The sequence below is a fragment of the Oncorhynchus tshawytscha genome, linkage group LG19, assembly GCF_018296145.1.
Source record: "Oncorhynchus tshawytscha isolate Ot180627B linkage group LG19, Otsh_v2.0, whole genome shotgun sequence".
NCBI classification, from domain to species: domain Eukaryota; kingdom Metazoa; phylum Chordata; class Actinopteri; order Salmoniformes; family Salmonidae; genus Oncorhynchus; species Oncorhynchus tshawytscha.
Window position 1 is genome coordinate 29802232 of NC_056447.1, and position 19097 is coordinate 29821328.

At 43.4% G+C, this 19097-nt stretch overlaps 1 protein-coding gene across 14 annotated transcripts in view; it reads right to left on the reverse strand.

The window, feature by feature from the left end:
- LOC112219237 (FERM domain-containing protein 4A) overlaps window positions 1–19097 on the reverse strand; it is a 188704-nt gene that overhangs the window by 34440 nt on the left and 135167 nt on the right. For 13 of the 14 annotated variants that reach the window (XM_042301558.1, XM_042301560.1, XM_042301555.1 and 10 more), the window contains 5 exons: window positions 15621–15715; window positions 14292–14384; window positions 8402–8486; window positions 3044–3100; window positions 2191–2213 (listed from right to left, as the gene is read on the reverse strand). In XM_042301558.1, the coding sequence (XP_042157492.1) occupies window positions 2191–2213; window positions 3044–3100; window positions 8402–8486; window positions 14292–14384; window positions 15621–15715 (353 nt within the window). The remainder of the gene's footprint in view (window positions 1–2190; window positions 2214–3043; window positions 3101–8401; window positions 8487–14291; window positions 14385–15620; window positions 15716–19097) is intronic. The other variant, XM_042301553.1, reaches the window with a different exon arrangement.

Consider the following 19097-nt stretch of genomic DNA (forward strand, 5'->3'; position numbering starts at 1 on the left):
AAATGGGATCAAAGGTGAATGCTGTTTGACTCTCTTATTTACACTGGCCTGGCCACTGGCCTAGTGGTTAGAGCATTGGGCCAGTAACTGAAAGGTTGCTGGATCAAATCCCTGAGCTGACAAGGCAACAATCTGTAGTTCTGTCCCTGAGCAAGGCAATTAACCCACTAAATGCAGAAGATGTGTTTAGTTGTACAACTGACTAGGTATTCCTCCACGCTCACACACTGACAAAGAATCTTTATGCTGTACTGCTCTAAGTTATATGACAATACCCATACTAACATACTATATTCTACATACTTAATGAGTATATACTATTAGTTCATTTTAGTATACTGTAAACGAACGGTATCCTTTCAGTTGAGCATGCTAACGCTGCGCCTGTCTACCAGAAGTTGATGCTGTTGCTATGCAACCTCTTGCTAGCTTGTTAGCATAACAAATGACTAGCTAGACATTTTATGATTTTGGGTGTGTTTGTAAATTCAACCTGGAGTGCGCTCTGGGTGTTGGTAAATTCAGAGCTTTGGCAGATTGTCTGTTGCCAACGTTTACTGACACAGGCCATATTCAACTGGGTTGAGCGTTCGTAAATCATCAGCTATTCTGCGCTCTTGCACACTCAGACGAGAGAGCTCTGGAATCGGAGTAGATAGCCGGAGAGAATTAACAATGACCCTTAAGAATGCACAACGACTATACCACTTAGTGAAGCTAAGAATGACATATAGTTAATATACTGGCAGGTTCGATGTATTAATAGCCAACTAACATTAGGTAGCTAGTTAAATTACCAGTACATACTGCTGTAATGATATGGTGTGGTTTGTAAAAATAGCGTAGCTAACAAATTGTCAGCCAACATAACATAAATTATTTGAAAAGTTATTACTTTATTACATTGCACAACATTTTCTGAACATTTGTCATAATTAGTTAAAGGAATGAAATTCTACCATTTTCAATCAGAAAACATTGTGAAGCCACACCCATTTTCTGAAGAATTATATTATGGGCCCTAAAAGCACAGAAAAAGTGTCCACTGCTTGTATACTTTGTATTTTGGCGAATTTAGTACGACACCCAGGAACGTTTGGCATACAAACTACATCCATACTATGACCAATAAGCATACAAACTACATCCATACTATGACCAATAAGCATACAAACTACATCCATACTATGACCAATAAGCAAAGTACATAATCAATTTATGTCACAAATAGTATGGTTAGTGTGGTTAGTATTCGAACACAGCTCATGTGTTCCTTTAACCATGAAGACATCCAATGCATCTTTATTCTAAGGAACATAGTAGCATGATTACCAGCATTGCAAACAACCATTTACACAATAGCAGGTTACACAATGAAGCAGAAAACATACTGCACCACATGGCATTTTGTAAACGACATCTCAAGCCTGCCTAAATGTAAGCTAGCACCTCTCTACACCATAAAACTGCAAATCAATAGAGGATAAGTTGTTTTATGGGGCCGAAGCCTCATCATGTGAGTTGGGAAGCTGAGGTCTTAACTACCCTGGCCTTCGTCTCACCCTGTTTCACTGCTCTGTTCTTAAATGGTTAGGAGTCATGCACTGTGGAGCCCTGTCACTCACTCACTCACTCACTCACTCACTCACTCACTCACACACACACACAAAGAAATATGCTCCAGTGACCTTCTCTAAAGTCAGACTCTTCAGTCTGGATGGAGTGAGTGAATCAGGAGACTGGGGGATGAGAGAAGAGATTGAGAGGGATAGAGCGATGGAGGACAGGCAGACAAAGGCAGGTCCTGTGAGAGGAGAGGGAGGGGCATTTCAGCTAATTTGTTTCACAGCTCTGAGGGGCTGAGAGGGCCCAGGACAGACCCCCTACATGGGTACTATTGTTCTCCTGTCTCACACACACACACACGCACACACACACACACACACACACACACACACACACACACACACACACACACACACACACACACACACACACACACACACACACACACACACACCTATCCCACCCTCCCCTCTCCCAAAAATAAAAAAAACATGTGGGCCACCAGCTCTCTACTCCCCACTGAGACAGGGACAATAGGTCTGAGGCTGTTGGATATTAGTTATTATAGAGTATATTCTACATATACAGCTTACTGTAGTATAAATACATAATAACTGTTCTTACCTGGTGAAGTCACCTTTAGCCTCCTGGATAGAGAAGAGAAATAGAGTGGTTAGATCTATGCAGTATTATGGAGGGGCAAAAAATGGCTTTTGTGGGTTAAGTAGTGTGTGTGTGTGTGTGTGTGTGTGTGTGTGTGTGTGTGTGTGTATGTATGTATGTGTGTGTGTGTGTGTGTGTGTGTGTGTATGTGTGTGTGCGCGCACACTCATATGTGTGCAGGCAGGTGAGAGTAGGGTCAAGTCTCCTGCGGTGAAATCAGAGAGAAACGTTATCCTTCCATCTGGAGCAAAACCTCTAAAGACCAAGAGATACCTGACACCTCTGCACCTGCATACACACACACACACACACACACACACACACACACACACACACACACACACACACACACACACACACACACACACACACACAATAGAGCGCACACACACAATAGAGCGCACACACACACACAAACACACAATAGCACATACACACACACACACACACACACTCCATAGTCTTTGTGTTAGCTGGATCTGTGGTAATGGGCTGACCTAGACTGAGCGGGAACCCTACACTACCTGCCCGATATAATTACTCACTCCCTGGAACTAGGCATGGGAGACCATTTCAAAAATAATCTGTCTGATTCTTCAAATGTAAGTTAATTTGGCCAACTCCTCTGACATGTTCATGTCATGATAAAGACGATGAACCAATGGGGAGAGTCAGAGTAGATCTGGGACCAAGCTAGAGAAACAATCCTTCTAAAATATAGCAGAATTAGAGGAAAGACAGCTCACTGTTTCAGCAGATTGGAAAGTAAGTAATGTGGTGTGTGTCAGGAAGCAGATTAAGGACTTTGACTTACCTGTAGGATATAGGAGGCCAGCTCAAAAACCACCTCACTGTCCACCTCAATGAGCTCCTTGGAGAAAGAGAGAGAGAGAAACAGAGAGAGAGAGAGAGAGAGAGACAGAGAGAGAGAAAGGGAGAGAGACAGAGCGAGAGAGAGACAGAGAGAGAGACAGAGAGAGAGAGACAGAGTGAGAGACAGAGAGACATAAAGAGAGAGACAGAGAGAGAGACAGAGAGAGAGGGAGAGAGACAGAGGGACAGAGAGAGAGAGAGAGAGAAAGAGAGAGACAGAGAAAGACAGAGAGAGAGTGCGAGAGAGAAACAGCGAGAGAGAGAGAGACAGAGAGAGATAGAGAGACAGAGAAAGAGGGAGAGAGAGAGAGACACCGAGAGAGAGAGACAGAGAGAGAGAGAGAGAGAGAGAGAGAGAGAGAGGGGAGAGAGAGAGAGAGACAGACAGACAGAGAAAGACAGAGAGAGAGAGAGACACCGAGAGAGAAAAAGCGAGAGAGAGAGAGAGACAGAGAGAGAGACAGAGACAGAGAGAGAGGGCGAGAGACAGAGAGAGAGAGAGAGACAGAGAGAGACAGAGAGAGAGAGAGAGAGAAAGAGGGAGAAAGACAGAGAGAGAGAGAGGAAGAGAGACAGAGAGAGAGAGGGAGAGAGACAGAGAGAGACAGAGAGAGAAAAAGAGAGCGAGCAAGAGGACAGCATTAGATAACGGTGGAGAGAGACAGAGAGAGACAGAGACAGAGAGAGAGACAGAGAGAGAGAAAGAGAGCGAGCGAGAGGACATCATTAGATAACGGTTATTCTGTGACTTGCACAGCTAATATACCCAATCCAATGTGTCCATTACAGTCCCTATGTGGGGAGCTGTGAGGGGCACATTTTCATCAGATTAATACTATGACCACGATGTTATGATGTACCTACACTACTACGCTTTTTCCAATTGCTTGGATACAATACACATAAAGCTAAGATCATTTGTTTATTGAACTAAAATCACCTGTTCAAAATGACACAACTAAACATCAAAATGTTACCATTTCAAAATGCAATTCACACATTACATCTGAGACAACTGTCTATTCATTTCATTACAATGATCTAACTATCAATTGATACAACTGCTTAAAATGATAACTGTTGCGTTACTCTTAATGCATAGTTTTATGGAAACTGGCAAACAATATTCCATGTTTAGATCATGAAAGTTTCAATTACTGTGGAACATGAACCAATTGGACTATCTATGGCTGCAATATTTCATCATCATTCTTTATCAGACAGTGTTTCAGATTTGACATTACTGTACACTCGCCGGCCACTTTATTAGGTACACCTATCTAGTACTAGGTAGGACCCCCTTTTGCCTCCACAACAGCCTGAATTATTCATGATGTTGTACATTAAAAGATACCATTCTGCACACCACTGTTTTAAACAGCTGTTACTTGAGTTTTTGTGCCCTTTCTGTTAGCTTGAATGAGTCTGGACATTCTCCTCTGACCTCTCTCATTAACAAGGTGTTTTTGCCCACAGAAATGTCGCTCACTGAATGTGTTTTGTTTATCGCACCATTCTCTGTAAACTCTAGAGACTGTAGTGCGTAAAAATCCCAGGAGGGCAGCTGTTTCTGAGATGCTGGAATCACCATGTGTGGCATCAACAATCATACCACGGTCAAAGTTGCTTAGATTACTCATCTTGCCTGTTCTCATGTTTGGTTGAACAACATCTAAATCTCTCTACTCTATATACTCTATATATTGAGTTGCAGGCAGCCACATGATTCGCTGTTCGAATGTAACCGTCCTTGATGAGCTCAATCAGGTCTGTAGAGCTGATGGCATGACCTATGTCATTGTGTGGGATAATGTCAGGTTCCACCAAATGGTGCAAGCATGGTTTCAGGCCCATCCACTATTTACCACCCTGTGCTTACCCCCATACTCTCCTTTCCTTAACACGATTGAGGAATTTTTGTCCACATGGAGGTGGGAGGTATATGATAGGCGCCCTCACGAACAAGCCGTCCTTCTCCAGGCCATGAATGACGCATGCAATGACATCACGGCAGACCAGTGTGAGGCCTGGATTCGCCCGAAGATTCTTCCCAAGATGTTTGGCTAATGAAAACATCCATTGTGATGTGGATGAGAACCTATGTCCAAATCCACAACAGGGTTGATGGAAATATGTGTGTGTGTGTGTGTGTGTGTGAGTGTATGTGTGTGTGTATATGTGTGTGTGTGTGTGTGTGTGTGTGTGTGTGTACGTGTGTGTGTGTGTGTGTGTGTGTGTGTGTGTGTGTGTGTGTGTGTGTGTGTGTGTGTGTATATGTGTGTGTGTGTGTTTGTGTCTTTTTACAGTAAGCCAGGTGAGGAACACTGCAGTCGACCTCTGTTTTTTCTTTTGTTGTAGCTAATTATTTTTGCTTTGATTCAAAGAAACCTATGTTGTGATTTTATTGTATTTCATCAATAAATGTCATATTTTGTTCAATGATTCTACTGTGTCTGTAGTATTCTCTCTACTAGTCCTTAGTAGCATAATGAAACATGTGTCACATATTTTGTACTACAATATTTAATGATTGTACGAACAACTACACAGTGAAACTATCGGTATCTTGTGTGTGGGTGATCTAAATGAATGTTCCTATGGTATTTCATGATAAATGAGTTATTTGAACCAATGATTCTTCAAGTGCAAGGTTTCTTTAAAGATATGAATGCACAATGCAATGTTTTGAACATTGGACAGCCTGTGTTATACAGGTGATGACCGTTTTGAGTTTTGTGTCTAGAGTTGTGAAAAATGACCACAAGGTTCTGAAATGAGTGTCAAAGTGATTGTTAAAAACTGTAATACAACACTGAAATACATATTCATATTGGATAAAAAAAACGTTTCTATCACAATGTCCCCAGTACTCTTTTCTCCATTGCTGTTTTCATTGTTTCATCTAAACTTCCCTCACTCCCTTCCTCCCCCTCCCCGATTTCTTGTCCTTTCTTCATTGGGGGTTGTATGCTCTGCTTCAGCTCAGACATTACAGTGATTTCTTGTCCTTTCTTCATTGGGGGTTGTATGCTCTGCTTCAGCTCAGACATTACAGTGATTTCTTGTCCTTTCTTCATTGGGGTTGTCTGCTCTGCTTTAGCTCAGACATTACAGTGATTTCTTGTCCTTTCTTCATTGGGGGTTGTCTGCTCTGCTTCAGCTCAGACATTACAGTGATTTCTTGTCCTTTCTTCTTCATTACAGTGATTTCTTGTCCTTTCTTCATTGGGGGTTGTATGTTCTGCTTCAGCTCAGACATTACAGTGATTTCTTGTCCTTTCTTCATTGGGGGTTGTATGCTCTGCTTCAGCTCAGACATTACAGTGATTTCTTGTCCTTTCTTCATTGGGGTTGTCTGCTCTGCTTCAGCTCAGACATTACAGTGATTTCTTGTCCTTTCTTCATTGGGGGTTGTCTGCTCTGCTTCAGCTCAGACATTACAGTGATTTCTTGTCCTTTCTTCATTGGGGGTTGTCTGCTCTGCTTCAGCTCAGACATTACAGTGATTTCTTGTCCTTTCTTCATTGGGGGTTGTCTGCTCTGCTTCATTGGGGGTTGTCTGCTCTGGCTTCAGCCTCAGACATTACAGTGATTTCTTGTCCTTTCTTCATTGGGGGTTGTCTGCTCTGCTTCAGCTCAGACATTACAGTGATTTCTTGTCCTTTCTTCATTGGGGGTTGTCTGCTCTGCTTCAGCTCAGACATTACAGTGATTTCTTGTCCTTTCTTCATTGGGGGTTGTCTGCTCTGCTTCAGCTCAGCTCAGACATTACAGTGATTTCTTGTCCTTTCTTCATTGGGGGTTGTCTGCTCTGCTTCAGCTCAGACATTACAGTGATTTCTTGTCCTTTCTTCATTGGGGGTTGTATGCTCTGCTTCAGCTCAGACATTACAGTGATTTCTTGTCCTTTCTTCATTGGGGGTTGTATGCTCTGCTTCAGCTCAGACATTACAGTGATTTCTTGTCCTTTCTTCATTGGGGGTTGTCTGCTCTGCTTCAGCTCAGACATTACAGTGTGAAGGGACTTATGGGAGCAGAATAGAATGAGGAAATGCATTGGTGACTTACAGAACAATTTTCTTAACGGTCTCTCTGTCTTTCTCTTTAATTCTCTCTTTGTCTCTCCATCCTGTTTAGTTAGATGAGCAATGCTGGGACAGGCCCTACTAACACACACACACATTGAGGGAAGGAAGTGTGTGTGTGTGTGTGTGTGTGTGTGTGTGTGTGTGTGTGTGTGTGTGTGTGTGTGTGTGTGTGTGTGTGTGTGTGTGTGTGTGTGTGTGTGTGTGTGTGTGTGTGTGTGTGTGTGTGTGTGTGTGTGTGTGTGTGTGTGTGTGTGTGTGTGTGTGTGTGTGTGTGTGGATGACTAGTGACTGAAGGGGTCAGGTATGTAAATGAATGTCCTCTATATGATCCCTGGCGGTTAATTGGTTAAGAGATCAGACAGCAGAGTGAAACACAACACTGAATACATTACCACCCAGCATGGGCTCTCACCATGGGGCTTGTGGCCTAGCAGTGTGTGTGTATGTGTGTGTGGTCCAGTGTAGAACACACACTCCATACATGAAGACAGGAGATTGTATTAAAAATGACTCTATATCCACAACACAAATATAATGTCTTAAACGTATCCACGATTAATCAAATCAAATGCTATTGGTCACATACACATGCTTAGCAGATGTCATTGCAGGTGTTTGCGAAATTCTTGTATCATGATTAACATTGACATAGTCTGTGTTGTGTTTATTTTTGTGTCCTTGTATCCATGTGTGCCTCGAGTAAAAATAGAGCTATTTTGGTCTATTGGAGTGGAAATGTAGACTTCACAGACAACCCTCACTTCACTTGAGTCTGTTGGACAGGGAGAGTTCTCCAGCCTCCCTTTATAAACACCTAGCCTTAGGTGTGAAGTATTGGTTATGTGTTAGCATACGCTAAGCTGTCAGTGCTGGGTATGTACTAGGAAAAGCTACGTGTGATGCTGGAGTGTTATCAGAAGCTTCGCTATCGGTGGATGCATTTTGTGAGCAGAGGCTGGGTAACACTTTCGGAGCTGGAGATAACATAAGCTTAGCTAATGCTAAATCTGTTTCTAACAGGATGAATGGAACAGAGAGGAGACAGAGAGTGGTTTTACTGTTCAAACGTCACACTGACCACCCAACAGCCCACATATACCCCCTGCTGGTAAAATTATGACATGACTGGAAAATAAAATCCTATATATATATATATTGGCATGCTATATCTAAGCATATCTAAGCATGAACCACAGGCCTGATGAACTTACCTTGTATATGCAGGACTTAGCATTGAGGAAGAAGAGTTCGATAGTAGCATTATCCTTCAGGTAGGAAATACTCTCTATGTAAAACCTGTAACACATAGACAACAGAACACATGACTGAGGTTGAACATGCAGGAAATACTCTCTATGTAAAACCTGTAACACATAGACAACAGAACACATGACTGAGGTTGAACATGCAGGAAATACTCTCTATGTAAAACCTGTAACACATAGACAACAGAACACATGACTGAGGTTGAACATGCAGGAAATACTCTCTATGTAAAACCTGTAACACATAGACAACAGAACACATGACTGAGGTTGAACATGCAGGAAATACTCTCTATGTAAAACCTGTAACACATAGACAACAGAACACATGACTGAGGTTGAACATGCAGGAAATACTCTCTATGTAAAACCTGTAACACATAGACAACAGAACACATGACTGAGGTTGAACATGCAGGAAATACTCTCTATGTAAAACCTGTAACACATAGACAACAGAACACATGACTGAGGTTGAACATGCAGGAAATACTCTCTATGTAAAACCTGTAACACATAGACAACAGAACACATGACTGAGGTTGAACATGCAGGAAATACTCTCTATGTAAAACCTGTAACACATAGACAACAGAACACATGACTGAGGTTGAACATGCAGGAAATACTCTCTATGTAAAACCTGTAACACATAGACAACAGAACACATGACTGAGGTTGAACATGCAGGAAATACTCTCTATGTAAAACCTGTAACACATAGACAACAGAACACATGACTGAGGTTGAACATGCAGGAAATACTCTCTATGTAAAACCTGTAACACATAGACAACAGAACACATGACTGAGGTTGAACATGCAGGAAATACTCTCTATGTAAAACCTGTAACACATAGACAACAGAACACATGACTGAGGTTGAACATGCAGGAAATACTCTCTATGTAAAACCTGTAACACATAGACAACAGAACACATGACTGAGGTTGAACATGCAGGAAATACTCTCTATGTAAAACCTGTAACACATAGACAACAGAACACATGACTGAGGTTGAACATGCAGGAAATACTCTCTATGTAAAACCTGTAACACATAGACAACAGAACACATGACTGAGGTTGAACATGCAGGAAATACTCTCTATGTAAAACCTGTAACACATAGACAACAGAACACATGACTGAGGTTGAACATGCAGGAAATACTCTCTAAAACCTGTGATGAACAGAAACATAAAACAGTACAACAGACAATGACAGAATGATTTTAGATTTGATGTGTCTTGGAAACAGACGAAAAAGAAAAGAAGCTCATTCAATCTAGTTCCAGGCTACTATGTGTGTCAGAACTGCAGTGAACAGAGTGTCCACTAGGAGTCATCAGACATGAGGCTAACACACAGTTAATAAAACCTTCTCTGTCTGATACCTGGCAACCATCCAACACACACGCACACACACACACACAAACGCTGATGCACAAACACAGACACATCATCTACACAAACACACCACACATCGCAAATGTGCACACGATGCATTTCACACAATGGCTGGCTGGCTGGCTGGCTGGCTGGCTGGCTGGCTGGCTGGCTGGCTGCATCATCAGCAGAGTGCAGGCAGAGAAACACAGGAACCATCAATAGAGAGATGGGAGCTACTATAACAGTAGAATCTAGTCTATATATAGAGAGATGAGAACACTGTAACAGTATAATGTAGTCTATATATAGAGAGATGGGAGCTACTGTAACAGTATAATGTACTCTATATATAGAGAGATGAGAACACTGTAACAGTATAATGTAGTCTATATATACAGAGATGGGAGCTACTTAACAGTTTAATGTGTCTTATAAACAGATGAGAACACTGTAACAGTATAATTCAGTCTATATATAGAGAGATGGGAGCTACTATAACAGTAGAATGTCAGAACTGCAGATGAAACACTGTAACAGTATAATGTAGTCATCAGAGATGGGAGCTACTGTAACAGTATAATGTACCTATATCTGAGAGATGGGAGCTACTGTAACAGTATAATGTAGTCTACATATAGAGAGATGGGAGCTACTGTAACAGTATAATGTAGTCATAATACAGAGATGGGAGCTACTGTAACAGTATAATGTACTCTATATATAGAAGATGAGAACACTGTAACAGTATAATGTAGTCTATATATGAGATGGGAGCACTAACAGTATAATGTAGTCTATATATAGAGAGATGGGAGCACTAACAGTATAATGTAGTCTATATATAGAGAGATGGGAGCACTAACAGTATAATGTAGTCAATAGAGAGATGAGAACACTGTAACAGTATAATGTAGTCTATATATAGAGAGATGGGAGCTACTGTAACAGTATAATGTAGTCTATATATAGAGAGATGGGAGCTACTGTAACAGTATAATGTACTCTATATATAGAGAGATGGGAGCTACTGTAACAGTATAATGTACTCTATATATAGAGAGATGAGAACACTGTAACAGTATAATGTAGTCTATATATAGAGAGATGGGAGCTACTGTAACAGTATAATGTAGTCTATATATAGAGAGATGGGAGCACTGTAACAGTATAATGTAGTCTATATATAGAGAGATGGGAGCACTGTAACAGTATAATGTAGTCTATATATAGAGAGATGGGAGCTACTGTAACAGTATAATGTAGTCTATATATAGAGAGATGGGAGCACTAACAGTATAATGTAGTCTATATATAGAGAGATGGGAGCTACTGTAACAGTATAATGTAGTCTATATATAGAGAGATGGGAGCTACTGTAACAGTATAATGTACTCTATATATAGAGAGATGGGAGCTACTATAACAGTATAATGTAGTCTATATATAGAGAGATGGGAGCTACTGTAACAGTATAATGTAGTCTATATATAGAGAGATGGGAGCTACTGTAACAGTATAATGTAGTCTATATATAGAGAGATGGGAGCTACTGTAACAGTATAATGTAGTCTATATATAGAGAGATGGGAGCTACTGTAACAGTATAATGTACTCTATATATAGAGAGATGGGAGCTACTGTAACAGTATAATGTAGTCTATATATAGAGAGATGAGAACACTGTAACAGTATAATGTAGTCTATATAGAGAGATGAGAGCTACTGTAACAGTATAATGTACTCTATATATAGAGAGATGGGAGCTACTGTAACAGTATAATGTAGTCTATATATAGAGAGATGGGAGCACTGTAACAGTATAATGTAGTCTATATATAGAGAGATGGGAGCTACTGTAACAGTATAATGTAGTCTATATATAGAGAGATGGGAGCTACTGTAACAGTATAATGTAGTCTATATATAGAGAGATGGGAGCACTGTAACAGTATAATGTAGTCTATATATAGAGAGATGGGAGCTACTGTAACAGTATAATGTAGTCTATATATAGAGAGATGGGAGCTACTGTAACAGTATAATGTAGTCTATATATAGAGAGATGAGAACACTGTAACAGTATAATGTAGTCTATATATAGAGAGATGAGAACACTGTAACAGTATAATGTAGTCTATATATAGAGAGATGGGAGCTACTGTAACAGTATAATGTAGTCTATATATAGAGAGATGGGAGCTACTGTAACAGTATAATGTAGTCTATATATAGAGAGATGGGAGCTACTGTAACAGTATAATGTAGTCTATATATAGAGAGATGAGAACACTGTAACAGTATAATGTAGTCTATATATAGAGAGATGGGAGCTACTGTAACAGTATAATGTAGTCTATATATAGAGAGATGGGAGCTACTGTAACAGTATAATGTAGTCTATATATAGAGAGATGGGAGCTACTGTAACAGTATAATGTAGTCTATATATAGAGAGATGAGAACACTATAACAGTATAATGTAGTCTATATATAGAGAGATGGGAGCACTGTAACAGTATAATGTAGTCTATATATAGAGAGATGAGAACACTGTAACAGTATAATGTAGTCTATATATAGAGAGATGGGAGCTACTGTAACAGTATAATGTACTCTATATATAGAGAGATGAGAACACTGTAACAGTATAATGTACTCTATATATAGAGAGATGGGAGCTACTGTAACAGTATAATGTAGTCTATATATAGAGAGATGGGAGCTACTGTAACAGTATAATGTAGTCTATATATAGAGAGATGGGAGCTACTGTAACAGTATAATGTAGTCTATATATAGAGAGATGGGAGCTACTGTAACAGTATAATGTACTCTATATATAGAGAGATGAGAACACTGTAACAGTATAATGTACTCTATATATAGAGAGATGGGAGCTACTGTAACAGTATAATGTAGTCTATATATAGAGAGATGGGAGCTACTGTAACAGTATAATGTAGTCTATATATAGAGAGATGGGTCGTTGTTACAGCTACTGTTTCCAAAACATGCACACACATGCTATGAAACCAATGCACAAGCACCGTGCACACAAGCATGCAAAAGCATGCAAGCACACACACAAACACACACTCACACTCACACACTCACACTCACACTGGGATGCTCTGGCAGGGAAGTCTGATAATGGATTCAGCTCTGACATTTAGACTGATTGCAGTTTCATCAGTCTGTCTCTGTGTTTAACTGTGAATCAGGATGTGTGTGTGAGTGTGTGGTGTGTATAAATGCATTGTATTAATAAGCATTTCAATGCGTGTGTGTATTTGTGTGTGGGAATGTGGAGTGACTGGATATGTTATTAGTGGCTGGCTATAACAGAAGTAATCACAATAGTCATTCTATTGTATGCGCACTGATGGCTTACCCTGAACACAAGGCCATGTATTTGATAGTGATCTGTTACGTGAACAATACACCCCATGCAACAATACAATATCCATACACATCAAAACTATTATGGTAGGTTGAAATGACGTCATTACCGCACACCATTTTGGAGACACTTATCGTTAATGCCAATCAGTACAAACAACCATTCATCCGTTGTGTCTCCAATGCAGGTTGCTATGTACATTGCTAAGGAATGACAAGTCCCTAGAGCCTATATGTCATCATAGGGATCTTTAAAGTACTGACCAACACTATTCAGCACGGTGGTGTGTGTGTGTGTGTGTGTGTGTGTGTGTGTGTGTGTGTGTGTGTGTAGCGTTTCCACAGGTGCAATGAAAGGTCAGACACATTATCTTCAGATCCTGTACCTTTTCTTCCAACTACAATGACTTCATGTAGACACAAACATGCACACACACACACACACACACACACACACACACACACACACACACACACACACACACACACACACACACACACACACACACACACACAAGCACACACACACACACACACACACACACACACACACACACACACACACACACACACACACACACACACACACACACACACACACACACACACACACACACACACACACACACACACACACACAGACACTCACTCAGGATGTGTGTTATGTAAGAGAGCAGCCATTGTCAGAGCAGTACAAAGGGACTGGCAGGAGAAAGGAGTGGGGTTAGAACCCTGCTACTACAGGTCAGATCACAGCTGCAGCTCCACTTTACAGGGAGACATCCTCTTATATATCTGACACACACAGACACACACAGACACACTGAACATCATGCATGATAAATAGCTAGACAACTATTACTGAAATATGACTGGTGTTCTCTTACAGTATAATGAAGTTATTATCTGCCTTCTTCACAGAGTTACGGTAGTGTGCAGACATCTGTCCGACTAGGGGGCATGTCTGTGTTTCCTGCTGGAGGCGGTGTACTGTATGTACATGTAGGAGCGCTGCTCGTGTGTGTTTTTCTATGATGTGACCATACCTGACACAGAAGTACAGTACGATGGGTCCAGACTTCTTGGGGAACTCGTGTTCTAGAACCCTTCGGTCCAACTGCAGCCAGCTGAAATGACCCCTGGAGACACAACAACCAATCGAATGTCAGCATACTGCACACCCAACCAATGAGGAGACAAACTCAGTACACTACAGAACTGACTGATTCAATAATGAATAGTACAGCCTAGCTCCCTGCGCTTCACACTCTACCCATCCTCTCTCTTTCTTTCTCTCTGACAGGGATGAAAACTGCAGAGGCAGCTTGTCATCCTGGTAACCCTGCATGGTGTTATGGGCAACATGCAGCTCTTTCAGCTCTCAGACACAGAAACAACCAATCTACATCATAGAACTGAGGGACTGGCAGAGAAACAGAGAGACAGAACTGGGGTGTGTCTTTGTCACAGGAGGTTGGTAGCACCTTAATTGGGGAGGACGGGCTTGTGGTATTGGCTGGAGCGGAAACAGTGGAATGGTATAATATACATCAAGAGGTATAAAATACCACAGACTGTCAGCCTCTACGTAAATCAATAACCAACAGTATTCTAGGGAATAGCAGGCTGGGACAAGAGTGTATGACTGGAAATAAAAGTTCTATATTTAAGCAATAAGGAAAGGGAAAGAGGGATACCTGGTCAGAATGCATTCAACTGAAATGCAATAAGGCCCGAGGGGGTGTGGTTTTTGGCCAATATACCACGGGTAAGGGTTGTTCTTACGCACGACACAACGCGGATTGCCTGGACATTGCCCGTAGCCGGGGTATATTGGCCATACACCACAAACCCCTGAGGTGCCTTATTGCTATTATAAACTGGTTACCAACATAATTAGAACAGTAAAAATAAAGGTTATGTCATAACCGTGGTATACGGTCTGTTATACCAAGGCTTTCAGCCAATCAGCATTCAAGGTTCAAACCACCCAGTTTATAATAATACTTTCATCTGTCATCCTCTGGGCTCACATCCCCATCCCAAAATAACATAAAATGTCATCCTTACATTTTAAACATACATTTCTCAGTATATGATAAACAGGGTACGGTGTAGTTACATCCCATTCTAGGTGTGTAAGTGCTGGGCTGGAACAAAACCCTGCACATCACATATATCCCCAGGACCAGGACTACATCCATGGTGATGGTAGTGTATCTCCAGGACTACATCCATGGTGATGGTAGTATATCTCCAGGACTACATCCATGGTGATGGTAGTGTATCCCCAGGACCAGGACTACATCCATGGTGATGGTAGTGTATCCCCAGGACTACATCCATGGTGATGGTAGTGAACCAGAGGGACTTACGTTTCATCGGTGTAGGAGATGCCAAAGTATTCCTTCTCCTTCAGGTTGAAGTGGGAGGCCACCAAATCCAAAAGGTCCTTGGCCATCAGTTTGGGCTACAGGGAAACACACACACACACACACGTAGGGTTAATATGGTGTGTGTGTGTATGGAGTCAGAGTGTGTGTGTGTGATTCTGTTTGTGTATGTAAAGGTTATGTGTTAATCTGAGTGTGACTGTGTATTCTAATAGCTATTGGTCGTCTGAGAGTGACTGATGGAGGTGAGGGGGTCATCTGAGAGTGACTGATGGAGGTGGGGGGTCGTCTGAGAGTGACTGATGGAGGTGAGGGGGTCATCTGAGAGTGACACATGGAGGTGGGGGTCATCTGAGAGTGACTGATGGAGGTGGGGGTCGTCTGAGAGTGACAGATGTTGGTGAGGGGGAGTCGTCTGAGAGTGACAGATGGAGGTGAGGGGGAATCGTCTGAGAGTGACTGATGGAGGTGAGGGGAGGGTCATCTGAGAGTGACTGATGGAGGTGAGGGGGTCATCTGAGAGTGACAGATGGAGGTGGGGGGGTCATCTGAGAGTGACTGATGGAGGTGAAGGGGGAGGAGAGTGACTGATGGAGGTGAGGGTGGTCATCTGAGAGTGAAAGATGGAGGTGAGGGGGGAGTCATCTGAGGGTGACAGATGGAGGTGAGGGGGAGTCATCTGACAGTGACAGATGGAGGTGAGGAGGGAGTCATCTGAGAGTGACAGATGGAAGTGAGGGGAGTCATCTGACAGTGACAGATGGAGGTGAGGGGGAGTCATTTGACAGTTAGAGATGGAGGTGAGGGGGAGTCATCTGAGAGTGACAGATGGAAGTGAGGGGGAGTCATCTGAGAGTGAATGATGTTGGTGAGGGGGAGTCGTCTGAGAGTGACAGATGGAGGTGAGGGGGAATCGTCTGAGAGTGACTGATGGAGGTGAGGGGAGGGTCATCTGAGAGTGACTGATGGAGGTGAGGGGGTCATCTGAGAGTGACAGATGGAGGTGAGGGGGTCATCTGAGAGTGACTGATGGAGGTGAAGGGGGAGTCATCTGAGAGTGACTGATGGAGGTGAGGGTGGTCATCTGAGAGTGACAGATGGAGGTGAGGGGGAGTCATCTGAGGGTGACAGATGGAGGTGAGGGGGAGAGTCGTCTGAGAGTGACTGATGGAGGTGAGGGGAGGATCATCTGAGAGTGACTGATGGAGGTGAGGGGGTCATCTGAGAGTGACAGATGGAGGTGAGGGGGAGTCATCTGAGAGTGACAGATGGAGGTGGGGGTCATCTGAGAGTGACTGATGGAGGTGAAGGGGAGAGTCATCTGAGAGTGACTGATGGAGGTGAGGGGGAGTCATCTGACAGTGACAGATGGAGGTGAGGAGGGAGTCATCTGAGAGTGACTGATGGAGGTGAGGGGGGGGTCATCTGACAGTGACAGATGGAGGTGAGGAGTCATCTGACAGTGACAGATGGAGGTGAGGGGGGAGTCATCTGACAGTGACAGATGGAGGGGAGGGGGAGTCGTCTGAGAGTGAATGATGTTGGTGAGGGGGAGTCATCTGAGAGTGAATGATGTTGGTGAGGGGGAGTCATCTGAGTGTGATAGATGGAGGTGAGGAGGGGAGTCATCTGAGAGTGACAGATGTAGGTGAGGGGGAGTCGTCTGAGAGTGACAGATGGAGGTGAGGGGGAGTCGTCTGAGAGTGACAGATGGAGGTGAGGGGGGAGTCATCTGACTATGACAGATGGAGGTGAGGGGGCAAGTTGTCTGAGAGTGACAGATGGAGGTGAGGGGGGAAGTAATCTGACAGTGACAGATGGAGGTGAGGGGAGTCATCTGACAGTGACAGATGGAGGTGAGGGGGAGTCATCTGACAGTGACAGATGGAGGTGAGGGGGAGTTGTCTGAGAGTGACAGATGGAGGTGTGGGGGAGTCATCTGACAGTGACAGATGGAGGTGAAGGGGGAGTTGTCTGACAGTGACAGATGGAGGTGAGGGGGAGTTGTCTGACAGTGACAGATGGAGGTAAGGGGGGAGTTGTCTGACAGTGACAGATGGAGGTGAGTGGGGTCATCTGAGAGTGACAGATGGAGGTGAGGGGGAGTCATCTGAGAGTGACAGATGGAGGTGGGGGGTCATCTGAGAGTGACAGATGGAGGTGGGGGGTCATCTGAGAGTGACTGATGGAGGTGAGGGGGTCATCTGAGAGTGACAGATGGAGGTGAGGGGGAGTCATCTGAGAGTGACAGATGGAGGTGGGGGTCATCTGAGAGTGACTGATGGAGGTGAAGGGGGCAAGTTGTCTGAGGGTGACAGATGGGAGGTGAGGGGGAGTTGTCTGAGAGTGACTGATGGAGGTGAGGGGGTCATCTGAGAGTGACTGATGGAGGTGAGGGGGTCATCTGAGAGTGACAGATGGAGGTGAGGGAGGGAGTCATCTGAGGGTGACAGATGGAGGTGAGGGGGAGAGTTGTCTGAGAGTGACTGATGGAGGTGAGGGGGTCATCTGAGAGTGACAGATGGAGGTGAGGGGGGAGTCATCTGAGAGTGACAGATGGAGGTGAGGGGGTCATCTGAGAGTGACTGATGGAGGTGAGGGGGTCATCTGAGAGTGACAGATGGAGGTGAGGGGGAGTCATCTGAGAGTGACAGATGGAGGTGAGGGGGTCATCTGAGAGTGACTGATGGAGGTGAAGGGGGAGTCATCTGAGAGTGACTGATGGAGGTGAGGGTGGTCATCTGAGAGTGACTGATGGAGGTGAGGGGGTCATCTGAGGGTGACAGATGGAGGTGAGGGGGAGTTGTCTGAGAGTGACTGATGGAGGTGAGGGGGTCATCTGAGAGTGACAGATGGAGGTGAGGGAGTCATCTGAGAGTGACTGATGGAGGTGAAGGGGAGGTCAACTGAGAGTGACAGATGGAGGTGAGGGGGTCATCTGAGAGTGACAGATGGGGGTGAAGAGGGGTGCGAAGGCCAGTGTGGGGGCAAGCCTTTGCTTCATCTAAGATCAGTAAAACAGCTGATTCAACTAATCAACTAATCATAGCCTCTGTCACAATGACTTCACATGTTCAGCCACTGAACATGTGAAGTCATTGTGACAGAGGCTATGACGCATCATTGAAGGCTGCAGGCCAAGACCATGCCAGCACACTAACTGATGTAATGAGAGTCGGAGAGGAGAAGTCAGACAGAGAGAGAGAAGAAAGCTAAACAAACTGAGGTAAAAAAGAGAAGGAGAGGGCTGAAGGGAATGAGGGAAGAGAGCATGTGAAAGAACAAGAAAATGAAAAACAGAAAAGGAGAAAGAGGGAGAGAAATATAAAGAGAAAAGAGACTGTCACACACAGTGCTGCCATATGTATGTGGTAGGGATTTTTAGAGAGAGAACCCCACCCTGAGGTTAAGCATGGGTGTGTCTCTGCTTGGCTACACACTGACAGCAGCATCTGTCTC